This window comes from Lynx canadensis, chromosome A1, assembly GCF_007474595.2.
Source record: "Lynx canadensis isolate LIC74 chromosome A1, mLynCan4.pri.v2, whole genome shotgun sequence".
NCBI classification, from domain to species: Eukaryota; Metazoa; Chordata; class Mammalia; order Carnivora; family Felidae; genus Lynx; species Lynx canadensis.
Window position 1 is genome coordinate 82,728,179 of NC_044303.2, and position 12,701 is coordinate 82,740,879.

At 52.8% G+C, this 12,701-nt stretch overlaps 1 protein-coding gene across 2 annotated transcripts in view; it reads right to left on the reverse strand.

The window, feature by feature from the left end:
* RASA3 (RAS p21 protein activator 3) overlaps positions 1-12,701 on the reverse strand; it is a 120,764-nt gene that overhangs the window by 62,458 nt on the left and 45,605 nt on the right. For both annotated transcript variants that reach the window (XM_030314534.1, XM_030314535.1), the window contains exon 2: positions 8,280-8,397. In XM_030314534.1, coding sequence (XP_030170394.1) covers positions 8,280-8,397 — 118 coding nt within the window. The remainder of the gene's footprint in view (positions 1-8,279; positions 8,398-12,701) is intronic.

Sequence of the window (12,701 nt, forward strand, 5' to 3'; positions counted from 1 at the left end):
ACACACAGTGTGATTCCATCTGCATGAAATGCCCCAAACAGGCAAATGTGGGGAGACAGAAAGTCTACCGGCGGCTGCCAGAGAGCAGGGTACCGGCAGGAAATGGGGAGCAGCAGAGGGGATGGGCTTCTTTGAGGGAGACAAAAATGTCCCACATTGACCGCGGTGTGAGCTACAACCCCAAATATACTAAACCCACAGAGCTGTACATTTTAAATAGTTGTATGACATGTGGATTATGTCTCAATAATGCTATTTTTCAAAAAACCAAAATTTCAGGGGCGCCTGGGTGGCTCAGTCGGTTAGGCGTCCGACTTTGGCTCAGGTCATGATCTCACAGCTCATGAGTTCGAGCCCTGCATCAGGTTCTGTGCTGACAGCTCAGAGCCTGAAGCCTGCTTCTCATTCTGTGTCTCCCTCTCTCTCTGCTCCTCCCCTGCTTGTGCTCTGTCTCTCTCTGTCTCTCAAAAATGAATAAATGTAAAAAAAATTAAAAAAAAAAAACAAAATTTCAGGGTGCCTGGGTGGCTCAGTTGGTTAAGCGTCCAACTTCAGCTCAGGTCATGATCTCGCAGTTCGTGGGTTCGAGCCCCACATCAGGCTCTTTGCTGACAGCTCAGAGTCTGGAGCCTGCTTCGGATTCTGTGTCTCCCTCCCTCTCTGCCCCTGTCCCCACTCACGCTTTGTCTCTGAAAAATGAATAAATGTTAAAAAATTAAAAAAAAAAACCAAAATTTTAAAAATACATAAAGAAGTCAGAAAGTGAAAGCCAGAGTTAGCATTATAGGGGATATCCTGCTAGATTTTTCCTCTGGAGATATATGAATATAGACCAGAGGCAGATATAGATGGGGATGCATATTTTTATTTTTATTTAATTTTTTTTTAATGTTTATTTATTTTTGAGACAGAGAGAGACAGAGCATGAACGGGGGAGGGGCAGAGAGAGAGGGAGACACAGAATCAGAAGCAGGCTCCAGGCTCTGAGCCATCAGCCCAGAGCCCGACGCGGGGCTCAAACTCGAGGACCGCGAGATCGTGACCTGAGCTGAAGTAGGACGCTTAACCGACTCTGCCACCCAGGCGCCCCAAGGGGGTGCATATTTTTTAGATAGAAGTGGGATTACACGATGCATCCTGATACACAGTCTGCTTTTTCCTTTGATATCATGCCATGGACCACTTTCCAAACAAGTACATAACAAGTCTGTCGCCAAAGAGCACCTGAGGTATGAGTGAGCACAGCAGCTTGATTCTCCCTCGCCAACCCTGACGGGCGCGGGCGCCTTCCTGCCTCACCATCTGGGGCGGCAGCAGGGGGGCTGTGGCTGGCCACCTGCCCGAGAAGGACCCCCACGGCAGAAGGGTGCTCGTGGTCCAAAGGCTGTGGTGCGGAACGCCCCTCCAGAAAGTGGGGACAGATTCAGCCCACACCTACCCACACGATTCTCAGCAGCATTCACAAACCTGGCTGGTCTGATGGTAAACTAAGCATGCTGCTTCCACCGGCTCAACAGCAGCCACACGAGCATGAGTGTGTCCGCTGAAACGCCTCTGGCCCAGGCTCTCTTAACGCCCATCTGTGTTCAGGATATTCATCCACTGAGAACTTTCAAATTTGTGTTGCAGCTTAGGAGACAAATAACTGACACACAGCACATGAGAAATACCTTGTTAACTGGAAACACCACAACGTGGTTAATAGTATCGGTCATCAATGGGCAAGGATGGGCGTGTGGTCCCGCCTTTTCCGAAATGTGGGAGGGACACTGCCCTCAGGAGCTGAGGCCGCGCAGGCAGCAAGGCCTTTCAGAAAGACCAGCTGTGGCACTGTGGGGGCAGGACGGTGGACGGCAGCAGACCCACGCGGGGTGTGAGTGGGCCGGGCCTCGCCGTCAGTACCCCTCCCCTGATTGTCCCCAGCCCAGGACACACTGGCATGGTCATCCGGACAACTCCACCCCCTTCACGGGCAGCAGAAGCGGAAGTGTGTTTGCAAAGAGAAGGAAACTGAAGCCTTCTCCATCCCTGCCCTTCTCTGTGTGCCCGGAAGGACAGTATCTGCTTTCTGGTGAACTCAAAGGGGCCCTAGCTCCCAGCCTCCCCTTCCTTCCCATTAGTGTCTTAACCTGGGGCATCTCTCTGCACAGACCCCACTTTGCCCCGACCAAGGTCAGCAGCTATCAGACGTGCGATTAATGCCCCACACAGTCAGCCCGCACTTGCAGCCTCGGGGCTCCAGAAAAGCAGCCCGAAGGACCCGGCTTGCCCTAAATGCTGCTGCCTGACGGAGGAAGTCACGCATGCCGCGGCACCCACCTCTGAGGCTGGCCAGGGTGACGAGCTCTTTCCCTCAGTAACAGCAGGAGAAACTCGGATGGAGCTTCACAGCATCAAGGGATCGCTCACAAACAAAACACCTCCAGACCAATCTCCAACAAGGAGGAACCACCTGTGGCCCCTCCGCTCCTCCCACAGCCCAGCGGTTCACACGGGGCCTCGGCTGGGACCCGTGGGAAACCTTGCGCTTGTCCCTAATTTCCCAACGTCCAGGGTGGGGGCAGGGGGAGGGGCAGGGCTGCCTCAGCTGGGGTCACTGGCAGATTTGGGGGAGACGGGAAGGAAAGAATAAGGAACGCTGCCCTGAGTGACTCCGTGAGACGTCCATTCTTAGGACGGTCTTTGTAACAGTCTGAGCGATGGATGTGCCACGGAGAAGGCCCGTTGAGGTCAGAGCACCCAGAAGCAGCAGGTCCGGGCTCCCAGTGGGAATGTGGGGCCCACCTCACGGCCCAGGACGAACTGGGAGCCAGGCGGGCAGAGCAGGTTTTCTAGAAAGGGCTGCAGCCCATCTCCAAACAGCTCTGAATTCAGCTAATAAAACGTGCATGTGGTTAAATCATTAACTGAAAGCTAGATTAAAATTTCATTAAGCCAATTCATTGCATTTCATTGCATGCAATTTCATTGCATGCAATTTCATTGCATGTGGGGTCACACAGCACTCTTGCTGCTGGGACTGGAGGGGTGGAGATACGTCTCCACCAGGAAGGAGAGAATCAGATCAGTTTTCGTCCCAATACTGGGTGGGCAGAAGTGTCCTGCCTGGACCCCACACACTTGTCACCTGGGTCAGTCACTGCCTGCACTGGCAGTCACCGAAGGGTCCACAGTGGCTACTGCCGACCACAGGGACACCGAGGACACTCAAGGGTGCTGGCCTGGCAGGTGGGGCCGGAGGGGCCTCAGGTCAGCACTGGGCAGGCACGGGACCAGGCAGGAAACACACGCAGGGGGCTGTTCACACTCTTCCCGCGGCACCAGGACCCAAACTAGAGATGTCTCCTGGAGCGCCCCAGAACCAGGTGAAGGTGAGGGGAGGGAACGATTCCCTGCCTGGAGCACCCCAGGACTGACCATGGTGGGGGGACAGTTCCCCACCTGGAGCGCCCCAGGACCGTGGTGGGTTAGGATCCCTGCCTGCAGCACCCCAGGATCTACTCCAGCTGGCAAGAAATGTCTGGGCCTAAAGTCCGCATTTATGTCCAAAAAACTTTTTTTTTAACTTTAAGTGGAGAAATTGGAGATAAGAGTAAACGTCAGGAGAAAATGTTACACATGTAGCCTCATGAGTCAAAGTCAGTGTCTGCTCACCAACAACTTGGTCTTTACTGACAACTTATAGAAAATGAAGTGTGTCTTCGGAAATCACAGACTCCTTCCCGTCCCTTTCAGATTCAGCATCTGGGGTCTTCCCTGGTTTAGTCACCCCCACCACATTGCGGTGCTGTCTTCTGAGCAATCTGTACCTTTCGGGGTGAGCAGAAGACGCTCCCGGGTCACAGGCCCACGAGGCACACACGCACCCACTCCACCATCTTGCACTGGGACGTTCTCAGCAAGAAGGATGTGAGGTGCTGTCACCACGCCCATGCCCGCCAACGCGGTAGCGAGCTAGCACACCTTGTCACTTGGCTCCAGAAAGTGGTTATTTTACTGTCTAACTCCTAACTTTATGTAAAAAAGCAAAACCAAAGCATACAAACAAAAGAACAAAAATACCTCCCCAGAATCCCACTCTCCCTCCCCCACAAATAACCACATTGACATTTATGTCCATATATTCCAGACCGTTTGGGGAACACAGCCTTGTAACCTGCCCTCACGACTCAGCAAACGTTACCACCCCGAAGAGCGTGGGCAGCTCCCACGTAAGGGGCCACCGGAGCCCCCACTCTGCAGGAAGACAAGATGGGGGCTGCAGGCCAGGACCGTGCGGTCAGCCCCTTCCCCTCACATGGCAACGCAAATGTGAGCAGGTGAGAGGAGGCAGAAGGTGGCTGCACCAGGGCCGGGTCCTGGAGCAGCTGTGGGGACAGGCTCAGCACCGCGGGCACCGGGGCTGCCGGTAGCAAAGGCGAGGCTCACATCAGGAGCCTCTCCGGCCAGGAGCTGTCACACATCCTGGGGGAAAAGGGAGCCAGTGTCACCCTCACAGTAATCACCTACACCCACAAAAGGCAATGAAGACACTAGCACTTTGTGGAACCTTCTTGCAAATGAGTGGGCTAACCCAGCACTTAAGAGGTCTTGTTTTTATCTTCTTTTGTGCCTGTAGCATCAGTACCCTCCTTCTACTGGATAAAATGGTGATTTCCTCCAGGGTAACCTTCCCCACCCCTGTAGTGCAAGCAGGAGGTGACCCTCCTGAACGGGACCAAAGATGCGCTCAGCGGACGTGCCGTGCTGTCCAGGACCCAGCCGGTCCAATGTCCTAGAGCCTTTAGTTCAGGTACACAGTAAACAGATAATGAGGTGCCAGTTAAGTGATGACACAATCACAACCCTAAAAAGTTACACAAAGTTCGCTCTCAACATCAGGAAGGTTTTTTCCGAGTAAGAAAGAAACTTTGCCCAAAACCACCCTTCAGAGGAAGGGGCTCCTTCGCTCTCACAAGCGGGTCTGCAGCGGATGCTCTCCCACCCCCGCTCCCCCACATCAAAAGGAGAGGAAAGAAAAGGGAAAGAGAAGAACAAACTAGGCCCTCTCCCTAAGAAATCGGCTGAGTAATCACCAGTGAGTGCTAGGGACACCACGCAGTGTGGTCACAGCCTGCTGCCGCCCCAGAGACCACCATCTGCTGGTGAGGAGGAGGAGGAGGGAGACACGTGTCCCCTTCTCTCTCACATTCTGTCTGCACTTCCTACGGAGTCCAAACACATGCTGTGCAGCAGCTAAGCCCGAGGCTGACCTGCCCCAGAGGCTGCGGAAACTCCCGCTGGAGCTCCGTGTCCCTCCAGAGCATGAGGCCCGGCCAGGCCGCCAAGCCCTTTGGCTCTTCGAGTTCACAGACCAGATGGAGGCTCCTGTTTTCCCGGCGACTCTGCCACCTGAAGCATCGGACCCGAGAGGAAATGCTGGTCCTGGTGGAGGCGTGCTGGGGGTGCAAGATGCCACGGCGCAGTGAGGCGGAACCTCCTTGGAGGTAACTACCCCTGGGGTGTGGCGGGCCGAGCCCACACTGCAGACTGTTGGTATCACCAGCTCATGGCCCAGTGTGCCCACTTCCTTCTGTCTTGCAGCTGCCGTTGGAGTTGGGGCCTTCTTCCTCTGGCCCCGATAGCGGCAGAGGCCCGCACATGGCCTTCTGCTCCTGGGCTCTGCCCTCCGGCCATGGCTGCTTCAGGCCGGAATCTTAAAATACCGTCTTGTTCCAGCTGCTGTCCCATGCGGGCTCCTACCGTTCTCTCTCCCCTCACCGTGGGAAACCTCAGGACACACGTTTAGACACCATTCCGTTTGGTCCCTAACCCTCTCCTCATCCTTCCTTCCCGTTTCTTTGTGCGCCTGGGGTACGGCTCCACTAGGCCTTCTAGTTTACCAAGTCTCCCTTCAGCTGTATCTCAGCAGCTATGTATTCATGCAGAGTTTTTCACTTTAATTCGTGTCTTCCTCATTTCTAGAAATTCTACCTGGTTCTTTTGTAAATTGGTTCATCACTTTACCATTTCTCACCCCGTGCCTGTTTTTAATCTTGTCTCTGGTTACTTCAAATTCCTTAAACTTTGTTGGCTGACCTGCAAACTCACAGGTCTGACTCTGTGGTCTATTGTTTCAGCAAATACACACAACACTTTATCTCTTGTGTTCCTTGTGAATCTTCTCCTCGGAGAACACAGATGAAGATTCTTTAAGGTGTGGACTGAAGGATATGCTTGAATTTGCTTTGACTGGCTTTTCATCAGCTCGGTGGACGTCACAAGCTACTAATCCAGGACTACAGTAATGTACGTGCATGGACTGAGGTTTCTGGACCACAGACACAGTATGGATTCAGGCCTGCAAACTCACAAGACAGCTGATTTTCGGTTTCAAATATTTGGCGCCAAGTGGAGGCAGCAATTTTTCTTGCCAACTTCTTGGATGGGGGTGGATTTATTTGCCTTTTGTAAATAACTACTATAGAGGAGAACTCCGGGCTACCAGTGTGAATAGGGTTTTGCCTCAATACTCAATGACCAAACGCACCCATGTTTTAAGCTCCTGGAATTATACTGTTGGTGTCTTTCTTTGCTATCAGCTTTCACTTTCTGCTTACAGCACCCTCTCCTTGTCTGGCATATTAGATAAGCACTCAATAAATACTCATTGAGCTAATAAAGAAACAAACAAAAACAGCCAAGCTTGTTGAAACTGTGTGTAAGGAGAGCATGAACATTCCACCAAGAGTTGGACGCTCTGATGAGTTGCGATCATGACGCTCTAACGAGCTCACGAGAGCTCACTGGCTTCTTGGGACACCATTTTGGGGGTTACCACTTGATTCTGGCTATTTCTCAGAGGGCTGATTCTCCAGACAGAACATATTACCACATCATCACTTTCATTTAGCTCTCGGACTCCGTTTCCTTCTCTAGCACACTCTCTAGTGTCACCAAAGTCAGAAGCCACCATTTCTATTTCTAAACTTGTGTGAAATGCTTTGAAGACTGTGACTCCCATTCTCAGCCTTGTCTAAAACAGAGGCTCCCAAACACAGTCCAGGTCTGGGGCGGGTCCAGCTTCCCCAGGACTACAGGAACTTTCCAGGTGTATCCCCATGGGCCTCCAACATCAGCTGTGTAAACACGGGAAGGATTTATCCGGCATCAGGACAATGGAAATAACCCTGAAGGTTCCCTGGCACCACCTTCACCATCAGCCCCAAAGCCGGACTTGACTCCTGACAAAGTCCTCAGGCTTCTGCAGAGAATCTTGCATGAAACAACCATGCCCACTTGGCCTCGAGGGCGGCCCTGAGTGCTGGTGGCCCTGGTGCAGACGGAGCACGAAAGGTGTCCCCGAGTTTCAGGGCCAGGAGATCCTCAACAGTCAGTGGTCTGGATGTGTCACTGGCTCCCACTCCAGGAGCAGTACACAAGGATATAATTCATCTGCTAACACGTTCTCAGATCCCAGCTGTTTGCAGGCATCCACACGGCAGGCTTTGCCTGGATCCTTCTCTGCTCCATCAACCGCGTGATGACAAACACTCGTGCAGGAGCGGCCTCGGTGTGCTTCTCCCCGGCCACAAACCGCAACCCCAGCGGGCCCCTCTCCCCGCCCCCAATGTGAACCGCTGTGACTTTTAGGGCGCCCTTACCTCCCGTTCCTGAGTGTGGTCTAGGGCAGCAACCCAGGGAACTTGTTAGGAACGCAACTGTTCCAAGTCCTGGGCAGACATCTGGGTCCCAACGAGCCTTCCAGCGATGACAGACCCTGAGCGCCTGACCTTGAGAAGCCATCATGTGGCCTCCTTGGTGTGAGGCCTGTTAGGTGCCTGCTCCTTGACCTGCTCTAAAGCTATCACTGAGCGGTTCCCCAGCCTCTTGCCCCCCGTGGGCATTTACCTTCTCGCCCATCTCAGGTATGTCTCTCTAGGAAAACTGAAAGGAAGGTGGTAAAACAAAAATATTCACCCTCTCAAAATGCTTGATTTGTGCTCTGCGCTTGTACACACCTTCTGGCTCATCTCTGACCAGGAGGTGCCCTCATGTGTCCCCGCAGGAGGTGGGCACTGCCACCAGCACCGTGCCCCTGTGCCACGCGGTCCTGGGTGCCGCAAGCACTTGGGAACAGTGGCGGTCCGCCCCCGGGTGGAAGCACATGGCCCGGAAAACCAGAGCTCGAGGGAAGGTGCCAGCTGGTCATGCACACGGAGCAGTGGACGGCGGCCCCGGGCCCGGGGCGCCCCCCCTGCAGAGGGAAACGTATCCAGTGAACCATCAGCAGACATTACCAGAGTGACTTCTCCACAATTTTGGTCCTAAAAACCTCCTCCTGGTCCAGGTTCACGGTGCAGTAGCAGTCTCGCATCTTGTTTGGCCCCGGGTACGTGGGAAGGTTTTTGGCTTCACCTAGAAAGAAAAGGTACATAACACCATCAACTGGGCCCGGAATTACTCACAGACGCATCTCCAAATCACAGCTTTCTTTCAGAGCAGCACTGCTTTCTCTTGTGTATACTTGGTAGCTCTTTTGTTTGTTTGTTTGTTTTGAGAGAGAGAGAGAGAGAGAGCAAACAGGAAGGGGCAGAGAGAGAGTCCCAAGCAGGCTCTGCACCATCAGCACAGAACCCAACGTGGGGCTCAAACTCACAACACGAGATCATGACCTGAGCTGAAATCAAGAGTCGGACACTTAACCGACTGAGCCACCCAGGCGCCCCCCATTAACTCTTTATAATGTCCTGGTTTTCTTGTCACCACAAGTCACAATGTCACAGTGAATACCATTTGCACAATTAGAATGCAAGGGAACACACACATTAACCTCCAAAACAGACTGAAAAACTAGGGATCCATGGGCCTACCATTTGGGGTTATTAGTTTTGTTTTATTCACACTAGCCCCCTTAATTTTGTTTAATGTTTAAATGATAGTAAGGTACATATAAACTAAAATGTATCATCTTAACCACCTTTAAGTGTAGAGCTCAGCAGTGTCAGGTGTATTTACACTGTTGGGCAACCAATCTCCATAACTTTTTCATCTTGCAAAACTGGAACTCTGCACCCACCACCCCCCCCCCAGGCCCTGGCACCCACCCTCCCACTTTCTGTGTGTGAATCTGGCCACTCGAGGTTAATTCACAGAAGTAGGATCATTCAGCCTCTGTCCTTCTGTGACTGGCTGACTCCCTCAGCACAATGCCCTCAGGTTCATCCATGTTGTCCCAGGTGTCAGGATCTCCTTCCCTGTCAGGGCTATAGGTGGGTCACACTGTATACAGATGGGTCCATTCACCCCCCTGGGTCACTTTCTAGTCTGAATTTGATTTGATAGCATTAGAACAAAATTGGGGCAATAATTAAGGAGGACTCTCTTTTATTGACCAACTGTTTAAAATACAGAGTGATTAGCCAGTTAGAAGTGAGTCCCGAAGGGGGACCTGCGGCACAGATGTGGGCCGAGTGTCTCCCCCTCATGGCCCCTCCTCCACATGGAAGTGTGGCTGGAGTGAAGGAGAAACCCACAGGCAGCAGCACGGCCGGCCAAAAATGCCAGACTCCTCACTGACCTGGGTCTGTCTAGAGGCCATCATCAGAACCACAACCTATGTCCTCCACTAGAAACGCACAAGTGTGAACGGCAGGCCCAAACAGCCCCGTCCACTTGCAAACTGAGAGCGATGGGTAGCTTGCAGCATGGACAGCTGATGTCCAGGTGACGTCTCCTCCGAGGAAGAAAAGCCTCAAACACACTCTTGCCTCTAAGTCTTCTGGGGGGCGTCTGCAGGCACTGGACCCAGTGCTGGGAAGACAGAGAGGTTCTGAGAGCCCAGCACCACACCATCCACCCAACACGGCCAGTAAATACCTGTCACACCGTAAGACCAAACTACCTCATTCTTGTCGAAACTGAAAAACACACCAAAAACCAACCCCAAACCGGAGCCCAAGTTCCTCCGAGCTCAGTGCCAAAGCCACCTGGCACACACCGTCCTCCATAGAACTCCAGCAAAACCAGACATCATCACTCACTTGGGGGAAATGAGCTCATTTAAAAGATGCCACTTTGCAAACAGACATATGCAAGAGTCCCCAGGAGGGCAGAGAGTGCCTTGATTTGTTCCAACCTCTCAACTTTTCATTTAATGTCATTACAGAGTAGAACAAGTTGGGAGAGGGCGCTGACCTGGGTGGGGCCTTCTGTGCCCAAACATCTTACTTCTGACTGAAGTGTCCTTCAGGACTCCTAAGAGCACCAGGTGTAATCTGTGCGGGTGGCCCCTTCCTGCACACAGCCAGAACGTAAGACCCGCTTCCGAGCCTCAGTTTCACCAGCTGTAAGAACATGAGAACACACTAGCTCTCCAAGGCTCCTCCAACACCAAAAGTGTTTTAATTTCAAAGATTCCAGAGGTTTTTCTTTTGGGAATCATCACTGGCTCTTAGTTGGTGAGGAAAGAAATAACAGATGAGCGTTTTCTTGCACGGCCACCTCAACATTGCAACGCTCCGGAACACACCATTTTTAACATGAGTCCAGCCCATGAAAACATGGCCAACCGGGTAAAAGGCACATGAATCTGAGCCAAGCTTCAAGTCAGCTGTTAACATCAAAAAACAGACTTTGTGAAGACTCCTGGCAGATGTGAAAGGTCAGAAAAACGTGTGCGCAGGGTGGGGGACCAATCCCAGCGCCAAGGGCTGTGGCGGCGTCTTCAGGGACAGAAGGGCAGGTGGGGAGGTGCAGGATGGACATATGGCTCCTTCCGCTGAGCTGACCCAACAGGGCAGTCACATCACACACGTCACCCTGAACCAGCCCTTTCAAAAGTCTTCCGGTTCTGGACTGGGAACTGATCACTTTTGTCACGTTCACAAATCTTTAGCCTCATAAGCAGCCCGAATCTGTGGACGTCCCAGCTGACGCCTGTATGATGTGAATCAGGGCTTCCCACACTTCCCTTCGGAATTTCTTTTTGCAGCAGATGAGATACTTAGCTGCAAGTTCCTGTGTTCCTTAAAAGGAGAAGAGAGGGGCGCCTGGGTGGCGCAGTCGGTTAAGCGTCCGACTTCAGCCAGGTCACGATCTCGCGGTCCGTGAGTTCGAGCCCCGCGTCGGGCTCTGGGCTGACGGCTCGGAGCCTGGAGCCTGTTTCCGATTCTGTGTCTCCCTCTCTCTCTGCCCCTCCCCCATTCATGCTCTGTCTCTCTCTGTCCCAAAAATAAATAAACGTTGAAAAGGAGAAGAGAAACTTGTCTGAAAGCTTCATGGGAGATGATGGTTGGTGGAAATCACAGAACTGGGATTTTGTTCCTGTTTGTTCTCCAAAGAACCTCAGAGCAGCAGGAACAGTGGCTGACACTCCTCTTCAAGGTGAGCACCGTCAGGGCACAAGAGAAAGATGAGCTCTCCCTGGACAAGATGACACTTGACACTGAAAGTGCCTGTGTGAACACAGACTGCCGCGTTCTTCCCACCCTGCTGGCCCCAGGCGGAGGGTTACAGAGGCATCCTGGCCACCATGACGATGGTGCCACAGAGAGCCAACCTTAACAGGCCACTCAGACCAGCAGTGGTGGGGGCAGTGGGCAGTATCGCCGGCCACGTCCTATGCCCAGGGTCCTCACAGTTGGGGCGGAAAGGTGGAGAACGATAAGCTACCCCGAGTCTCTGTGTGGAGCCCCGCTGCAGAAGGGGGTGGGGGTGTCTCAGCTCTCGGGTGGTCCATCCAACCACATGAGGCACCGGCACCACTTCTTCCACGCTGACTACTTGTCCCACAGTCTAGAGGCCGTTTCCCTGGCTGACTGTGTCATGGTGCCTCCCTTTTCCTAGCATGTGGAGACACTTACCCAGGAAAGTAAAGCCCTCCTGGCATACAGTAGGTGCTGAATTATTTGTTGAGCGAACGGATAAACAAATGACCACAAGGTAAAAGAAGGTTTCATTCTAAGAACCAGAGTAGGATCATTTTCCTCTGTGTGACCACATCTGAAATGTACCCTTGGCACCAACAAGAGCTGTGTGCTGCAGACGGCAGCTCTGTCAGCCCTGAGAAAGCAGCCCCTGCCCGGTCCAGGCGGGCCGCTGGCCTCAAGGTGCCGAGAGAGAGACAAGTCCCCATCCCTGAAAGCGGATGTCGGAGGTCACAGACCCCAGTGCCCCAGGAGAGACTCTGGCAACGGCAGGGGCGGGGGGGCGATCTGATCCTGCCTGCTGCCCCCAACACCCCAGGAAGAGAAGGATAGAGGGAAGCAGGTGGGTGGAGAGCTCCACTGACAAACCACGTCTCTTCCAGCTGTGAGCCTCGGGCGTCCTTCCTGCGTATGCTCTGAGCCACCACATCCACACCCCTTAGTGGCCCCCCAGCCCGTGGCCTCCACCTGTGAAGGGGAATATTGTGGGAGAACGCAGGCAGGTCTCTTGGCCACTCTGGTTCAGAATACTCAAACGGGCCCAGAGATTCCAGTCACTAACTTATGCTAACAACATAAAAGTCTATTTCCCCAAAAAGATCGATTCCATGATTAAAATATTCTCTTTCCCGGAGTATATATTTTTGAATACCTTGCTATCTTATCTTGATATTACGTAGAACACAACTGCATAAAAACAGACAAAATTGGGATTTCTAAATCAAGCTACATGCGACCTTCCCTGCTGCATGCAGATTCGTCCTGAAAACCCCACGTTGAGCTGCCTGGACCCCC